Source organism: Pleurodeles waltl, chromosome 9 (genome assembly GCF_031143425.1).
Source record: "Pleurodeles waltl isolate 20211129_DDA chromosome 9, aPleWal1.hap1.20221129, whole genome shotgun sequence".
In the NCBI taxonomy this organism is placed as follows: domain Eukaryota; kingdom Metazoa; phylum Chordata; class Amphibia; order Caudata; family Salamandridae; genus Pleurodeles; species Pleurodeles waltl.
In genome coordinates this window covers 894,003,420-894,022,337 of record NC_090448.1, presented here as the reverse complement: position 1 = coordinate 894,022,337, position 18,918 = coordinate 894,003,420, and the positions used below count along the sequence as shown (strand labels likewise).

The window sequence follows — 18,918 nt, the reverse complement described above, 5'->3', positions numbered from 1 at the left end:
CGCCTCCGAGTCAGGCACCCCAGTATCCGGCTTTTCCCACCCCTGGAGCCGATAGTTCCGCATTCTTGAATGCGATGTATGCCATCTTCCAACAGATGGCTCCAGGGGGTGCTCCGGCTGGGCCTTTGGCCTTTTCTTTGGGTGATCCTGCGCCTCTTCGGCCGGCACCCTTTATGCCCTTTCTCCCGTTTGGGAACGTGGGCTCGGCGCCAGTGTCGGCGCCGGTGGCCGCTCCGGTGGCTTCGGAGGGATTGGCCCCAGGGATTTCCATCCCGTCGACGTCGAGATTTCGGCCTGTGACTCCGGTGGGTCCATCCGTTTCAACTGCTCTTCAGTCTGCGCCGAAGTTACCTGTGGCGCCGGATGCGGCGTCGGTGGCTTCGGAAGATCGGCGCCGATCTCCGACTTCGGCGGAGGTATTGTCGACTCCGCGGATTGAGCAACGACTGCATTCAAGGAGGCGTGCTCTCCGGGTACTAGAGGAGCAGGAGTACCAACGAGCCCTAGAGGAAGGAGAGCTAGAGGACTCGGGTGATGGGCTGCGTGGACTGGAGTCGGCCAGTGGGCTGGACACTTCCCCTGAGTGGGACCTTTCGTCCCCGGGGGAATATACCGAGGAAGCTGCTTCCTTTCATACAGTGGTACGGAAGGCAGCTAGTTTTTTGGACCTGCCTTTGCCGGTGGTGGAGGCGAAACAAAACCTTTTGACAGAGGTGTTGCATCCGGCCTCAGCCGCGGCGGAGCCTCTATTACCTTTTAATGACGCTCTGCTGGATCCGGTTTTAGAGGTGTGGAAGAAGCCGGCATCTTCCCCAGCAGTTCACAGAGCCGTGGCCAGGAGGTATCGGACGGCTCCAACTGATCCTGGTTTCCTATCTAGGCACCCTACGCCGGAGAGCTTGGTTGTGCAGGCCTCCTGTTCGTCCAAGTCAGCGCCTGGTTCTTTTCCGACGGTGCCGGGGGACAGAGATTCAAAAAAGCTGGAGGCGCAGTCGAAGAAGATTTTTTCGTCCTGCAGTCTGGCTTTAAAAGCCACCAATGCAACCTGTATCCTGGGGAGGAATATTCATGCTCTGATGGATGACATCTCCTCTTCGTTTACAGAGCTTCCCCAGGGTCTTTTGGATCTTGTCTCTGATGCCCAGGCTGCTGCGACCCAAATTATCCAGACGGGACTGGATACCACCGACTCGGTAGCCAGAGCAATGGGCACAACTGTGGTGGAAAGGAGACAGGCCTGGCTCCGTAACTCGGGCTTTTCGGCAGATGTACAGTCCACATTGTTGGATCTCCCGTTTGATGGGGACAAACTGTTTGGGGCTAAGGCTGATTCGGCCTTGGAACGGTTTAAGGAGAGCAGGGCCACGGCTAAGTCGCTGGGACTCCAAGCTCCTTCTTCCACGGCCTCTTCCAGATTCTTCAGGAGGTTTCGTGGATTTGGGCGTGGCTCTTCCTCCTCTTCCTTTCGGGGAAGATATCAGCAACCTGCCTCTTCCCATCCCTATAGATCTTTTAGGGGGAGGGGTAGGGTCCGCACCAGGGGAGCTTCTCAGCAGCACTCTGCCTCTTCCTCATCCTCTGGCGGGGTGCAGCAGGGGAAGCAGCCTTAGGCTTCCACCATTTCCCACTCACTCCTCTCCTGTAGGGGGAAGATTACAGCATTTTCTCACCAAATGGGAGACTGTTACGTCGGACACTTGGGTTCTCAGTGTTGTGGGAAAAGGCTACACCCTTCCCTTTCGGGAGTTTCCGCCCCTCATCCCGCCCCGCCCTTCGTATTGTTCACAAGAACACCTCCTGTTGCTAGAACAGGAGGTAGAAGTCCTCCTTTTAAAGGGCGCGGTGGAGTTGGTCCCGGAGCAGGAAAGGGGTCAAGGAGTTTACTCAAGGTATTTCCTGATTCCCAAGAAGGATGGTCGTTTGAGACCAATTCTGGACCTGAGGATCTTGAATTGGTTCCTCAAGCAGGAAAAGTTCAAGATGCTGACCCTAGCACAGGTGCTTTTGGCGTTGAACATGGAAGACTGGATGGTGTCTGTCGACTTGCAGGATGCTTACTTTCATATCCCGATACTCAAGTCACACAGGAAGTATCTCCGGTTTGTGGTGGGATCGCAACACTACCGGTCCTTCCGTTTGGTCTTACTTCAGCACCTCGAGTCTTCACGAAGGTGATGTCGGTGGTTGCGGCAGAGCTCAGAAGGAAGGGGATAGCAGTATGCCCTTACTTGGACGATTGGTTAATCAAAGCCAAGTCCCCGGAGCTTGTGTTGCGTCATCTGCAGTCAACAACCCAGTTGTTGTTCGACCTGGGCTTTTCGGTGAACGAGCCCAAATCTCACCTAGAGCCCTCTCAGCGCCTCCTGTTCATAGGGGCAGTACTGGATACAACATTGGGTCGGGCCTTTCCTCCGCCTCAGCGGATTCAAGATATTCAGGATTTAGTTCCAATGTTTCGAAATGGAGCGGTAGTTCCAGTCCTCAAGGTCCTTCGTCTGCTCGGTCTTTTTGCCTCCTGCATTCTGTTGGTCACGCATGCTCGCTGGCACATGAGGGCTCTTCAGTGGTGCCTCCGAAGGCAGTGGTCTCAACACAGAGGGGATCTAGAGGGTACTGTCAAGATCTCCAGAGATGCTGCTGTGGATTTGAAGTGGTGGATTGCAAGCAACAATCTTTCACAAGGAAAGCCGTTCCAGCAGTCGCCACCAGTGGCCACAGTCATAACGGATGCTTCCACTCTAGGGTGGGGAGCTCATCTGGGGGATCTGGAGATCAAAGGTCTTTGGTCTCCAGAGGAACAGATTTTTCACATCAATCTGTTAGAGTTACGGGCTGTACGTCTGGCTCTCAAGGCCTTCCTCCCTTCCCTTCGTGGTCAGTCGGTACAGGTCCTAACGGACAATACTACCACGATGTGGTACATAAACAAGCAGGGAGGAGTGGGGTCGTACCTTCTCTGCAGAGAAGCTCTTCGACTATGGTCCTGGGCAAAGGACCATCGGATTTGCTTGATAGCAAACCATCTGGCCGGAGTTTTGAACGTGCGTGCGGACAGTCTCAGTCGCCACTTCTCGGCAGACCACGAGTGGCGTCTCCATCCAGATCAAGTCCGTTTAATCTTCCAGAAGTGGGGGTTTCCTCGGGTAGATCTGTTCGCCACTCGAGAGAACGCGCATTGTCCGTTGTTCTGCAGCCTTCAGTATCCGATGCAGGAAGCGTTGGGGGACGCGTTTCAAATGACCTGGTGCGGCCAGTTGCTTTACGCGTTTCCTCCCATACCCTTGATTCCTCGAGTATTGAGGAAGATTCGCCAAGACCGGGCTCTAGTAATCTTAATAGCTCCGGATTGGCCAAGGAGGGTGTGGTACTCCGACCTTCTCCAACTCTCAACGTGCCCGCCGCTCCGTCTCCCTTTCAGGGCAGACCTCCTCTCACAGTCGCAGGGGCAGGTTCTACACCCCAACCTCCAGAGTCTGCACCTACATGCCTGGAGATTGAACGGGGCAACCTGAGTTCCTTCTCTCTCCCGCCTGAGGTAGTGGATGTTATATTAGCGGCCAGGCGACACTCCACTAAATCTATCTACGCTAATAGGTGGTCTAAATTTGTTGCGTGGTGTGGAGAGAGGCAGATTGATCCCTTACATGCTCATCTATCGGACGTTTTGTCTTTTGCTCTATCTCTGGCGCAAAAAGGTTGTGCAGTGGCTACCATTAAAGGTTATTTATCGGCCTTGTCAGCCTTCATATGTCTTCCAGACCAACCATCTTTATTTAAATCCCCTATTGTTATCAGATTCTTGAAAGGTCTTCTAAATCAATATCCTCCAAAGCCATTCGTTATGCCGCAATGGGATTTGTCTTTAGTCCTGACTTTCCTTATGGGGTCCCCTTTTGAACCTATGCATTCTTGCCCCTTGAGGTATTTGGTTTTAAAAACAGTCTTCCTGATAGCTATAACATCAGCAAGGAGAGTGAGTGAGTTGCAGGCCTTATCAGTAAAACCCCCTTATACAACTTTTTATGGGGATAAGGTGGTGTTGAGGACCAAGGCTGCTTTCCTCCCGAAGGTTGTTTCACCCTTCCATTTGGCTCAGGCAATTACTTTGTCCACGTTCTATCCTCCGCCTCATCCTTCCAAAGAGGAAGAAAGACTGCACCGTCTGGACCCAAAGAGAGCGTTGAGCTTCTTTATCGATAGAACAAGGGATTTCAGGCTGGAGGATCAGCTGTTTATTGGATACGTGGGCAAGAGGAGAGGAAAGGCAGTCCACAAGAGAACACTATCCAGGTGGGTTGTTCTTTGCATTAAAATGTTACTCTTTGGCAAAGAAGGATCCTCCTGAGGGCATTAGAGCTCATTCCACCAGAGCTAAGTCGGCCACTTCGGCCTTAGCCAGAGGTGTTCCTGTGGTCGACATCTGCAAGGCCGCAACTTGGTCGTCCCTTCACACTTTTGCAAAACATTACTGTTTAGATTCTGAGGTTAGAAGGGACGGCCATTTTGCACGGTCAGTGCTGCAGGATTTCTTGGTTTGACCATTTAGGCACCCACCGCCGGGCGTGGTACTGCTTTGGGACTCTATTCATGAGGTGAGGAATCCACAGGTAGTTGTATCCATCAGAAGAACGAGTTACTTACCTTCGGTAACGACTTTTATGGTGGATACATTAGCTACCTGTGGATTCCTCACGGTCCCACCCGCCTCCCCGTTGCCTTTATGGTCTTGCCAAGTAATCCTTGAGTGCGCTCCTCTTGGTCTTTGAGGGTGCAATAGATGTATATATAATATATTTATATATATATATGTGTATATGTGTATATATCTTTATGTATATACTTGGTTTGTGTATATATTTTAAAAGAGAGAGTTTTATATATATATATATATATATATATATATATATATATGTACATAAAAAGATTTACAGTTATTCATACAATGTGGTGTATTTTACAATATAATGGATGTTGCCTTGCTCTTTCATTGCATTGCCTGGTTGTTCTCATGCACGTAAAAAATGATTGGTACTGACGTCTGCACGTCGTCGAGGACCTCTTATTGCCTGTATGACGTCAGACGGCGTCGCGTGCGAGACAGTGACGTCCTCGTCGACGTGCAGAGACTAGTAAGAAGATTTCCGTCGAATGCTGGCGCCATGGGAGTATTCATGAGGTGAGGAATCCACAGGTAGCTAATGTATCCACCAGAAAAGTCGTTACCGAAGGTAAGTAACTCGTTCTTCTGGCATGTTGAATTGTGAAAAGAAGCTTGCCTATATAGAAATCATGGCGTAATTTCCAGCACAAACTGCACCGACGAGGGATGCAGAGCCGATTGATGCCACCTACCAGAGCGCAGGGGTACTGCTTAAGAAAAATCTTCTGATCCAGTGTGACTCCTGGGGATAATTCAAAGGGTAATTAACCTGCAGCTAGATATAGTCTCTACCAGGTAAGGCATTACCGAAGATAAGTAACTTGTTCATTAATTCAGGGCACTGACTTTCAGAATATAGTCAGCATAGAGTGTTTACAAAGTGCCCAGCAGTGGAAGTGCGTCTAAGGAAGGAAGGAATACATGTTTATCCTTACCGAGATGACGGGCTCGTGAAAGCAAGCCCCCTACACAAGGGCAAAGACAACATAAACACAGTGATATCAAAACTCCACAATCTTGGGTTCTCAATAAACAAAGAAAAATTATCTCCCAACCCAGAGCAAGAGAAACTGTTCTTGAGTGAGAATCAACTCAGGAGAGACGAAAGCATACCATTGCCAGAAAAGTGTACTATCAGTACTGCAGGAAACTCTCCAATACCAGAATGGTCAGTCTCTGACAGTGAGGACGGTGGGGAAAGTTGGTCTCCTGCACATGTCTCATACCATAGGCAAGGCTACATATGAGACAGATTCAGGAACGTTTGCAAAGTCGGTGGTGACAAGCCACTGCCAGTTGGGAAGATCTAGTGGTTGTTACTGTAGCAAGCTGGCTCTTTTATGACATATCAAAATGAGATATTGTATAAAGAGTCCAGGAGTTCCCTTACCAGTGAACTGGGCTTGCTCTTGCAATCCCAAGGTGCTCTTTTAGGAGGTTGAGTGGTAGAGCAGCCTTAGGCTTATCAGAGAGGAGTGTTAGACATCTGCAAATATACATGCAGAGTCGGTAAATGAGAGAACTCAATAAGGAGATCCACACCAATCTGGAAAAATAAGAAGTATCTTTATATATGTTTAGGCAACAGAATCCATATGTAGGAAGCTGGCCTAGTGTGTGGTGGGCACCTGAGGTACTTACACCCTATAACAGGTATCCCCTTATCAGTGTAATGTGGACTGTGTCCAGAAGCCAGGCTTTCTAGAGGTAGCTGTGGGTGAGCACCCAAGGCTTATCTAGGAGACTTGCAAAGCTCATGCACTACCACTGTAGTCACACAGCTCTTACATACACAAAAGAAAACACCCAGTTGTACAGAAATAAAGCTACTTTATTTTTTAATTATCACAAAATACTAGACTGGTGACACACCCTTAGGAGGTAAGTAATACACTAAATATAAACACTAGCGATCTGAAATAGGGATAGAATAGGTTAGAAAACAGTGCAAATAGTAATAACTAGTAGTGGCCCTAGGGGGAGCACAAACCATATACTTAAAAAAAAAAATGGAATGTGAACAACTTACCCTCACTTGGGTAAGAAAAATGTGTAGAGGGGAGCTGGGAGTACTAGAAAACCACAGAGGTAAGTAACACAGTAACCCCAGCGACCAGGAATTCATGAGTAAAACACTGGATTTTTCCCAAACCACCCAAAGGGAGTAAAGTGAAGAAAAGAAGAAACCCAGAGAAGACTGCAAGAAGACCTGTGGCGAGAGGGTGATGAGTCCAGAGGGTACAACAGAGTCCAGTGGGGGCAGGAACCCCTACCCAACACACTGAAGATGCAGGAGTTGGTCGACGGTGAAGAACAGGTCAGCACTGCAGCTCAGAAGCCACAGAAGAGTTCCTGATGGTTGTAGAAGGTGTCCCACGCTGGAATGAAGATTGCAGACTGGTGTAGGTGCCGGAATTCCACCAGCAAGCCCTGGCAAAGGCAAATTTGTGGTTTGATGATAAGCGGTCTGCTAGTGACCAGCAAGGCCCAGGAGGACTCGCCCCTAGAGGGGTAGTCACCAGGGACACTCTGCATCGCATAGAGTCCACAGGAGCGGAGGCAGCACCCACAGGAGCCTAACCGGACGAGGACACAGTGCAAGAAGGAGCCCACACAGCACTACAAAAGAGAATCCTACACCACAGGAGAACCATGTAGGAGGGTGGGTTTGCAGGAAGGAGTGCTGGAGACTGGAGCTGCACATCGCTTGAAGATCCCTTGAAGGAGATGCAAACATGCCTTGGCAGCTGCAAGAGACACGGTGCACGGGGTCCTGTCCTGTGTGGGAAGGCAAAGTCTTACCTCCACCAAAGTTGGACATCTGGTAGAGAGGACCAAGATTACTACTCTGGACTACCACCCGTGATGCAGGATCCACGCAGCTCAGCAGGAGAGGGGATCCACGCCGCCGGTCGTTGCTTGTTGTGGGTGCCTGCGGTTGCAGGGGAGTGACCCTTTCACGCCAAGGGAGATTCCTTCTTCTCCTTGTGCAGGCTGAAGAGTTGCAGTCTTCTGAGGATGCACGGCAAAGGAACTGTTGCAAAGCTGGCAGGATCTCTGGATAAAATGTTGCAGAAGAGTCTTCCTTGTGGATATGCAGCTTGTTGGTTCCTGGAGGGTCCAGTTGCAGTTCTGGTGTCCAGAAGTGGAAGTTGCAGAGGTCTTGCAAGCCGAATTTGCGGACCCACCCCAGAGGAAGACACTATTTAGCCCATAGCCCAAAGACGGGGCTTGGTCACCTAACCAGGTAACTACGTATCAGAGGTCACTTGCCTGGTCTGGCCACTCATATGCTCCCAGAGATCCCTGCTAATCTTGGAATCAAGATAGCAGTACCCAGGGACCCTCTGGAGGAGCTCTGGGCACCACCCCTGGGGTGGTGATGGACAGGGGAGTGGTCACTACCCTTTCCATTGTCCAGTTCCCTGCTAGAGCAGAGACTGGGGGGGGAGGGGGTCCCTGAACCGGTGTGGACTGGTTTATGCACGGAGGGCACCAAATATGCACCTTCAAAGCAAAACCAGTGGCTTGAGGAGGCTACCCTGCCCAAGCCAGTCACACCTATTTCCAGAGGGAGAGAGTTACCTCCCTCTCCCAAAGGAAATCCTTTGTTCCGCCCTCCTGGGCTTGATCAGATCAAGCAGCAGGGGGGCAGACACCTGTCTGAGGGGTGGCAGGAGCTGGGCTGCCCGGAAAACCCTGTACAACAGTATTGGGGTATGATTCTGACATGTTTGATACCAAACATGCCCAGGTTCGGAGTTACCATTATGTTTCTGGACATAGGTAGTGACCTGTGTCCGGTATATTTATAAAATGGCGTCCCGTGCTCACGAAGTCCAGTAAAATGGGACAGGAGTTCATTGGGGGCACCTCTGCTAGTGCAGGGGTGCCCTCACTCATAGGTACCTGCACCCTGCCCTCTGGGCTGAGAGCCAACTATAGGGGTGACTTGCAGTGATCTGTAGTGAAAGCGAATGCATGCACCCGGTTCATGGAGACTGCAATGGTAGGCCTGCAGAACCCTTTTCATGGGATCCCTATGGGTGGCAGAATAACTGCTGCAGCCCATCTGGATCCCCTGGAACCCAATGCCCTGGGTACCTAGGTACCTTTTACTTAGGACTTCCATGGGGGGACCAGTATGCCAATTGTGGGGAGAAAAGGTTACTAGCAACCAAATTTAAAGGAGCGAGCATAATCAGTGGGGTCCTGGTTAGCAGGATCCCAATGAACACAGTCAAACACACCGACAACAGGCAGAAAATGAGGGTAACCGTGTGTAAGGAAATAACTCCTTGGCATGGTTACCCCCTAACATTTTGTCTTTGCTGATGCTAAGTTATGATTTGAAAGTGTGCTGAGACCCTGCTAACCAGGCCCCACCACCAGTGTTCTTTCCCTAAACTGTACCTTTGTCTCCACAATTGGCGCAACCCTGGCACTCAGGTAAGTCCCTTGTAACTGGTACCCCAGGTACCAAGGGCCCTGACGCCAGTGCAGGGCTCTAAAGGCTGCAGCATGTCTTATGCCACCCTGGGGACCCCTCGCTCAGGACATGCACACTGCCTCACAGCTTGTGTGTGCTGGTGGGGAGAAAATGACTAAGTCGACATGGCACTCCCCTCAGAGTGCCATGCCAACCTCACACTGCCTGTGGCATAGGTAAGTCACCCTTCTACCAGGCCTTACAGCCCTAAGGCAGGGTGCACTATACCACAGGTGAGGGCATATGTGCACAAGCACTATGCCCCTACAGTGTCTAAGCAAAACCTTAGACATTGTAAGTGCAGGTAGTATATGGTCTGGGAGTTTGTCAAACACGAACTCCACAGTTCCATAATGGCTACACTGAAAACTGTGAGGTTTAGTATCAAACTTCTCAGCACAATAAATGCACACTGATGCCAGTGTGCAATTTATTATAACATACACCCAGAGGGCATCTTAGAGATGCCCCCTGAATACCTACCCGACTTCTAGTGTAGGCTGACCAGTTTCTGCCAGCCTGCCACACACCAGACATGTTGCAGGCCACATGGGGAGAGTGCCTTTGTCACTCTGTGGCCAGGAACAAAGCCTGTACTGGGTGGAGGTGCTTCTCACCTCCCCCTGCAGGAACTGTAACACCTGGCGGTGAGCCTCAAGTGCTCACCCCTTTTGTTATAGCACCCCAGGGCATCCCAGCTAGTGGAGATGCCTGCCCCTCCGGCCACGGTCCTCAACTTTGGTGGCAAGGCTGGAGGAGATAATGAGAAAAACAAGGAGAAGTCACCCACCAGTCAGGACAGCCCCTAAGGTGTCCTGAGCTGAGGTGACCCCTGTCTTGAGAAATCCTCACATCTATGATATTGGTGCTTCTGTTAGAAATGTGGACCTTACAGAAACAGCTTGCAAACCGTGAAAAATAACTCTAGTTTTGTAGAGGAAGACATGTTAAATTAATCTTCCAAAAGATGTTGATGTATTGTATCGGCTGCTTCTGCAAACTTGTACCTAGCACTGGGGGGTTAGAGAAGACTGAGATGGAGAATGGTAAAGAGGGCAGTTAAGTCTTGGACTAAGAGACCTCGAGTAGGAAGGCGTCAAGTGTGACTAAAAGGGCAGGTAACCAATAAGAAAGGGCAGAGGTAGGGTAGGCTCTGAATTACAGGGAAATACGAAGAGGGGGAGTGTTACAGTGTGGATTAGGGAGATTTAAAGGAGAGAGGCAGAAGTAAGAGGAAGTCAGTGAAGGAGATTACAAAGGTGCTTTCAGTTATTTGGGAAAATGGAGGACGTCTTTGAAGCATCTAAGATTAACTAGTAGTGAGTGTCAGATGGTCGGAGCAGCACCAGATAAAGACTTAAAGATTTTCTTGAGTGGAAGTTTTCCATTTCAGACTAAGCTTATTAATGTCTCCTAATAGTACCAGCTATTTAAAATAGACTATTAAGCAGTCCTGTCATTGTAAAGGGAGTATCACCCACTCTTACTGCAAACATATGTAGAACGGAAACTTTTTTGTGTTAAGGATATTTGTGAAAAACAAATTTGCAAACGTCTTTCAATATTTGTAAAATCGGCATAATTTCTGTAGCCATCTGAGAGGACATCATATCTCAACCACAGAGGAATGTAGTTTGTGTTCTGTGCTCTGAAAATAGCTTAAACAAATGGGAAAATGTCTACACGTCTTTCCAGAGGAATTATTTGGTGTTGCAAAAGATTAAAGCTTTACTGAGCTATGATGTTCAAGACTAATGAACTAGGATGCAGATCAGGTGCGAGTTTTTATAGAACCCTCATTTACATTAGATAACCTAATCAACGCTGACTAGTTTGGAAAAAAAGGCAGCTATCATAGAGGTCACGACAGTTTGTTAAAAAGGTAACCACTTAATTTTGATACTCTCGTCTAACCGAATGAAGTAGCACATCTTGGGATCTTCCTCAGGTTGTTCAAAGTTGATTGCCACAAATCTGAGGCATTTTCAGTATTGAGTAGTTGCGGCTTACTGCAGATAGGGAGTATGGTCGCCGACGATTGGTGTTAATTAAGCACTTCTGTGAGATTTGTAATGTACGGCAGAACCTTGACTGAACAGCACAATATACATATATACACAGTATACATTTTGTGTTTTGCATTTCCAGGTGGCAGAGACCGAGAGCAGGAGGATCATATGAAGCAGAAGATGTTGAAGGGCATGAAAAAACAGTTAAAGCGTTTGCTGTCGCAGCCGGTGGTGAAAAATTTGATGAAGACCAAGTACCCAACGCAAGGTGGGAAGCTGCAGCTGCCTCAGCTTCCCGTGGCCACATCCGAATCTGCATTGAACACCATTTCCAAGCAGAGGCAAAAAAAGAAGAGCGCTAAGAAAGTGCAAGCGAGCAACACAAGACTGTAACTATTGAAAGGAACTGTGCTTTGCCTGTTCATTGCTCAAGAGTGCCTTCCACGAGGTGGCCGCTCTCCTACAAGGTCCCAAAGGCCTATCAGTCCCTTTTTTTTATTTTTTATTTTTATGAAGTCCTTCTTACCCTTACCCTTAGTGGCGAATTGACCTGCCTGCAGTACTTACAGGCTTAATCGAAGTCACCGAGGTGGCTCAGAATTCCTAATCTTATAAAAGTCACTGTTGACATTTGCCTTCTAGTTTTGGAGAAACTATCGTCTCATGTTTATAAAAAGTACCATAAACGAGCCCCGAGATAGGAAGGGCGTGTATAAAAACATCACTAATTGCTGCTTTAAGAAACAGTATGAATCTATTTAAAAAATGTAATTTGCCTGGCATGATGTACAGATGTTATAACAAAATTATTTAATAGAGCTACTCTGCTGTGTGTGTTCAGTGTGAAAATAACATGAACGCGTTACTAAACATTTGACTAGGTTCCAGAGTTATTTCTCGTTGTGTCATTTTTTTTTCTTTTTTTTTTTCTGTTTCTGAAGTAGCCCAGGCACGGGCTTCCGACACGTCATTTACACATGGCTAGGAAAGGGATGGCAGAAAAACATTTTTTTTTCTCTTTCTTTGAAATGTGCCATTGTTGGTAGTTGTTGAGTGACTGTTATGACTATTTACTCCAAAAAATGACCTTTTCAAGGCCACCATGGTTACTTAGCAAACAGTATTGTTAAGCGATGTAGTTAACAAACATAGGCACAACTAATAGGTCTCGCCTATGAGAGAGCGATGGTACTAAAGGTTATTTACCAGCTGACACACCTAAAACCATCCAGGTTATGGCTTTGTCAATGGTTGTCTGTGTGCACTCTGCAGATGCCAAGGATTGAATGACCATGCAGTCTGTACACCTTTGTGACCCAATGATAGGCACAGTGAGAAAATCGCACTGTCTTGAGCCTGAACACCAGAGCTCTCTATCGTGGCCATTATTAACACCAGGAGGCAACTCTGTTCAGAGCATTAAATATACAGGAATAATCTGCTGCATGAAGTTAAATACTAGAACACAACATCCTGGAAATAACTAACACTCTAATGGAGTGCAATATTCAGTAAAGTTTGCATAATATAATCGGGAATCAAATCACTAACCTGGATTACAAGATTTATTACATGAATTGTTAAAAAAAAAATCAGTTTGTTTTTCCCCAGTAAAGTTAATCATATATATAGGGCCCACAAGGCACCCAGTTCAATGTTTGTTCTAAAAATACTATCCGGTCTGAGACCTGGAGCGACTCTGCCCACTTAGAGCTCTGAACATCGGGGTATTGAACCTGGGGTGGGGGCAAGAGTGCCAGATACTTTGAAGCACACATACTCTGTTAAGATGAGGACAAAGAAAGATTTATAAGGAGAAGCAGGTATATAAAGCAATAAAAAATAAATGCTTCAGATATGGGAGTGTTCACTGTCTCTATAACAATCCTGCGTCAGGCAGAATGTGGCTGTAGGTGGTGGTGAAGGATCCTGCCAGTAAAAGCCTCTTGGAACTTAGCATTTCCTGGCAGTAGGAGACGGAGTTCGCTGCATGGTAACTACAGAAAGTATGCATGTCAGTGCAATTTCATCAGGCAGAAAATGGTACTTAAGCCCTGCCATTAGCACCAGTACATTTAGTAAAAAATAAAGCCCTATCATCAAATTAGAAAATAGTTTGTTGACTGATCTGTGTCTTCTGGAAAATAAATACATTTTTATTCCCTCGTACCTTTCTTATTTATATTTCTACCCAAAGCTAGACTTTATTCTTATTGACAGTTTGACAGTGCAGTTGTGTTAAAGAAGGCCTTGGATTTTACATGTTTTTCTTTGAAGAAGTCTTTTTGAGTCTCAAGGTCTCGGTGGTTCCTCTAGGGGTCGCTGCGCATGGTCACCGACTCCATTGTTGGATTGTTTTTCTCTATCATTGAGTTCGGACTTGATTCATTGTGCTTCCAGTCTCAACGGGTTCATTGTTACCATCATGGCCTCGAATTTGCTGACTTCCACCTGTCATGAGGACAGTCTTTGGCTCATCACTCTTTACTTGTTCTTTGGTTGCATCCTTCGGTGACAAGCATCCAGGCCTCAGAGCCCCTAGGGCCACTGTGTGCTCTGGCCCTCCTTTGGTATTTGTTGAGCCCCTTGTGGTGATGGAAATGATGCTCTTGAAAAGATGTCCCCAGTGTCACTATAAATGTCCACAGCATGGCAACTTGTGTCTTTCGCCAGATCAGTGAGGGCCGCTGCAACTGCTGTCAGGCGTTCCGAAGTAAAAATACTTTTCTTCACTGCCAAGATCAATGATGGGCTCACACCAGGATGGCCCAGCCCTCTTTGGAGACATCCTGCATCCTCAGGGAAGCCAACCCCCTAGCCGCCAAAGAACAACAGGTAGAGTACCTTGGTGAAACACCAAAGCTCCCGGCCGGCTGCCTAGCCCAGAGTACATCCACTGTGATGCCTCCGAGTCCAGTGAGGCGTGCCTCCAAGAGGAGGAGGAAGATGCCCCATCAAATTCAGTGGTTTCCAGTCAACGTGTCAGAACAACATCATGCTCAAATAGTTTTGAAATCCCTGTACCAGTTACCCATCATAAGCGGACGCATATCCAAGCCGAACACGTCCCTTCTGTGTGTTGGACATTGAGCCCATTGCTGAAACCACTGCCATCTTCAAATGCACCACTGTCCTCCAGCACTGGTTGGCACCAAAGCAAGGCCTTGGAGCTGAGGATCAACTTTGCCAAAGCCCTCAATCCTTGACCTGCCTGAACACTGAAACCACCCATCAATGCCGCTACACAGCAGCACCAAAGCCACAGACTCCAGCTCCACTGCTGTCAAAGCCAGTCTTGGCACCAGAAACCATTGTCTGCATCTCACGCCTTCTCTGCATCGAGGAACGTCCCATATTCGAAAGGTTACAGGATGAGTTGCATGTCAGACAGAGTACAATAGTCATTAACCCATGCACCAGGAAGATTGTGGCTTCTGAGCATGTTCTGCCCTAGAAGCACAAACCTGCTCCTGAGGAGGCTCAACTACTGGATGTTCATGGTCCTCCTAAAAGACCAAGGAGCACTCCTCCTCCTTCTCCTCCACCCTCATCAGTTCTGCCTCTTCCATCTTCACCTCCACCTCCTCCTCCTCCATTATCTTGTATGCACTCCTCACATAGGTCCTTATACTCGTATTCCAACACTGGCAGACCAAGCCTTAATTCACAAGCTGAATATTTAGCATGTGGGTGCCAGGGTGTTTCCGGTGACCCTTGGGAGGACTTTGCTGTGGAATCCCAACAGACTCACACTTAGAACATATTCCAGTAAGGGCTTCACCACCTAAGCATTGGTGCCTCCCACCAGGTGGATTTATACATCACCCCAGTGGAAGAGAATTTCCTCCTAGAGACCCTCTCTCAAGTCTGTGCACTCTACACAGCATCTTCCCAAACCCGAGGCAGTGGTTAAATCGTCTACTGATACTTTGAAAGAGACTGTAAAATCTTGCATGGTTATGCCACATACTGAAAATAATTATAAGCCAGCTTTCTCAGGCCCACTCTACATTTGGAGTTACATCATTATTAATTTCCTATGGATTACCATCTCTACGAAACAAGCAGATACCCAGGCTACTGGAGACGCTATACCTCCTAATAAAGAGAGTAAGCTCATAGATCAGGTAGGGAAATGAGTAGTAGTATGTGCAGCTACACACTGTTGCATCGCTAACTCGGGAGGTCTCTAGATGCAACAGGGCCCATTGAGAGGAAATGGAGGGTATTTTGCAGCACCCCTCAGACCAGTACCAGAAGAAGAGGAAACCGCTTATAGTGAAAGGCTAGGCCATCATTAAGACCAACATTTAATGTGCTTTTTGATGTGGCAGACACCTCCATTATGTTGCTGCACCATTCCTGGCTCAGAGGCCGGGTTAAAGCCTGAGTTGCAACAGCACCTCATCAACCTGCTGTTTGATGGGCCTCTTTGGACCTCAGGTTGACACAATGCTTGAAGGTAAACAAGACACAGATGTTGCAAAAGCGTTGGGCGCCTTGCGGACCCCCTGAGGTAGAGGTTCCTTTTGTAGGCAAGACTAGAGAGGAGGTTCCAAAACCACCAACCCAGAACCATCCCACTCATAGCAAAGTTGGCAGCAGGGCTATCAGCAACAGTCAGGTAGAGGGTTTTTAAGGGGTTCCTTCAGGGGTAATAACTCCCAGGGCTGAAGCAGAGACACCCCCACCAAGGGAGCCAAATACGGACTTACCCAGCATTTCTCCTGGATCACAAAACACCTGTCGGGTTAAGATTTCACAGATTTCTTCATTGCTAGGACAAGACCCCATCAGTCAAGTTGGTACTGTTTAACATAGAGCATGACTACTGTCTAGAGCTCCTAGCTATTCCAGCAAACATCCCCCTTCCACACACATATCTGTAAAGGAAGACGTTCAGGTGATTCTCTCGAAAGGAGACATAGAGGCTGTATTACACCAAAGCAAGGGTATCTATCCCCTGCACTTTCTAGAACCTCTCATCGCTCCTCCCCCCCCCCCCCCAAACACATATGGCTCACTTAGACCAGTCCTCAGCTTCGGATGTTTCAACAGGTGCATCCTGTCAGCACTTCCATACGGGTACCCTACCTCTTGGCCACCCCCACCTACTTTCACATCCCGATCCATCTAGCTTATCGCTGCTACCTCTGGTTCGTGGTAAGTGGTCAACATGATCAGTTCAAGGTTCTATCCTTCAGAGTCATCATTGTTCAAAGGGTTTTCAGAAAAAGTCTAGCAGTTGTGACCACTCATTCACGGAGGACTGGATCCCCATGTTTCCTTACTCGACGACTGGCTGATAAGAGTTTAGGTAGACATGAATGCCTGGTCCACAATCAGGACACAGTCTCCCTCCTTCACACACTGGGGTTTACAGCAAATGACACACACACACGCTTGGAACCACTTCAGATCCAACCCTTCCTAGCGCTAGTCCTCAACTGTCTTGAGGAAAAGGCTTCTCCAGTCCTCAAATAGTATATTCTTTCCAACAGTTGCTGCCTCTTTTTCAGCCACTCAGTTACACTTCGGTTCACACTTGTAGTGTTCATTTATCACAGAACAGAGTGCAATACAATGAAGAAGTTCAAATCTTCAAGTTTATTACTGCATTGAAAGGCCCACAAGACTAACAGCATCCCAATAGGTACAAGGCATGATTATCTCCGCTCTAACTCCCCAACATTCCGCAACCTAGAGTTTTATTACAACAACATTCCATCAAAGCTTTCCAAAAAGGATTACTATTTACATTCTACCTACTAAAATCAGTACATGGCACAACAGCACTGTTTTGCGCTTGCTAGGCATGATGGCATCTTGCATCGCTATGGTGCCCCACGCCCGGCTTCATATGTCTGATTCAAGGGTGCCTCTCTAGTCAGTGATCACTAGTGCAGGTTCACAAGGAGGATGTAGCATTGGGAAGGGCCAGCACCCATCGTTCTCTGCAGTGGTGGAATGTAGCACCTTGCCATGGGGCAGGCCTTTTCTGGTCTCTGTTCAGCAAGTGACCATCATCACAGACTCACACCGTAGCCGGCTGAGGGGCACACCTCAGCAACATAACAGTCCAGAGTTTGTGGCAACCTCCTCTGCAGGCATTTCACATCAACCACTTGCAGCGGTTAGGCACTCCGTTAGCGCTAACGGCATTTCTCCTTCAGATTCAAGTCAAAACAGTCCTGGTGCGTATTGACATGACTGCCATGTTCTATCTACTGAAGTAGGGAGGCACCCACTTCCCTTCCTTGTCGGCCCTAACCCAACAGCTCTGGCACTGGGCCATTCATCACCAAGCTCATCTTCTGGCAGAATATTTGTCAGGGGTGAACAACAACTTTGTAGTCCTATTATATACAACAAATCTAAAGGTGGGAACCCAACCCACAAGTCTTGCTCCCCTAATTCCACAGGTGGGGCAGCCCAGACATAGATCTGTTCACCACAGAAAAGACGCAAGATGACAAGACAAGATTGAAGCAGCACGTTTCCACACCAGCAACTCAACCTAGTGATTTGGCTCCTGAGGTTTTAGAATTTGGGTACCTTGATTTGCTGCAGGAGTGTATGGACATATTTAAAGAGACATGCACCTGTTATGCTGCTAAGTGGAGCTGGTTTTTGCATTACTCAACTCAAAACAATATTAGTGCACTTATCCCCACTGTGCAGGATATCCTTGGTTATTTCATGTTCAAAAGTCAGGTTTGGGCTGTATCTCAATCAGATTGTGTCTAGCTGCTATTGCACCATACATGAAAAATAGAGACCATTATTTATTCAAAGTACCCGTTATTAAAGCCTTCATGGAAGGCCGCAAGCGAGTCTTCCCACCCAGTGCGCTTCCCGCACCTTCTTTGAACTTTAACATTGTCCTTACTAGACTGATGGGTGCACCCTTTCTGCCTTTGCATTCATGCTGTCTTCAATTACTGTCCTGGAAGGTTGCCGTTCTCATTGTATCTACCTCACTTGGGCGCATCAGTGAATCGTAAGCTCCTACACTTAAAGGACCCTTACTTCAAGTCCACAAGGATAAAGTGGTTCTTTAGGACTAATCCCAATTTCTTAGCCAAGGTGGTCTCTGCCTTCCACAATTTTTGAGTTCTCAGCCTTTTTCACACAACCCGACTTGGCAGCTGAAAAGGCACTCCTCTCTCAATATGTTAAATATGCTTTTATGTATAACATTGATAGAACCAAACCTTTACGCAAGACACAACAGTTGTTTGTACCCTTCTCCAAACCCCGTAAAGGGCATGCCATGTCAAAGGCAGGAATAGCCAGATGGCTCATCAAATGCATCCTGATGTTATATTGAAGCTAAAATATTACCCATCAAAAAAAATAACAACTTTGCACCATTGATGTAGATGCCCTGTATACATTTATTACCCACAAAGGAGGTATGAGAGCAGTCAAATGGGCATTACTTAATAATTCACCACAAGACACCCCTTCAGATTTTCTTTTAGGACGGTTACCCTTCACAGTATTTCTCAACTTTTCAGAGACATCAACAGCATTTTCTACCTACAACTAATCAGAACTTCCACGGGGTTTGGGACAGCACCATCATATGCAAACATGCGCTATATACAGTTTCGAATTCGTACACATCTTGTTAAAAAGACAGTGTTCATAGGCTGTGAGACTCTTTGGTACCTAGATGACACTTTTCTAAGTTTGACAAGAAGTGAATAGTTACTAATAAATATTACAGAATTGAATCAAAAGGACATCAGATCAAG

General features: G+C 47.6%; 1 protein-coding gene across 1 annotated transcript in view; it reads left to right on the top strand.

Annotated features, from left to right (window-relative positions):
- Window positions 1-13,016, top strand: part of DDX24 (DEAD-box helicase 24) — a 212,536-nt gene extending 199,520 nt beyond the window's left edge. The window contains exon 9 of the mRNA XM_069208236.1: window positions 11,298-13,016. Within this exon, the coding sequence (XP_069064337.1) occupies window positions 11,298-11,551 (254 nt within the window). The 3' untranslated portion in view covers window positions 11,552-13,016. The remainder of the gene's footprint in view (window positions 1-11,297) is intronic.
- The last annotated feature ends 5,902 nt before the right edge of the window (window positions 13,017-18,918 follow it).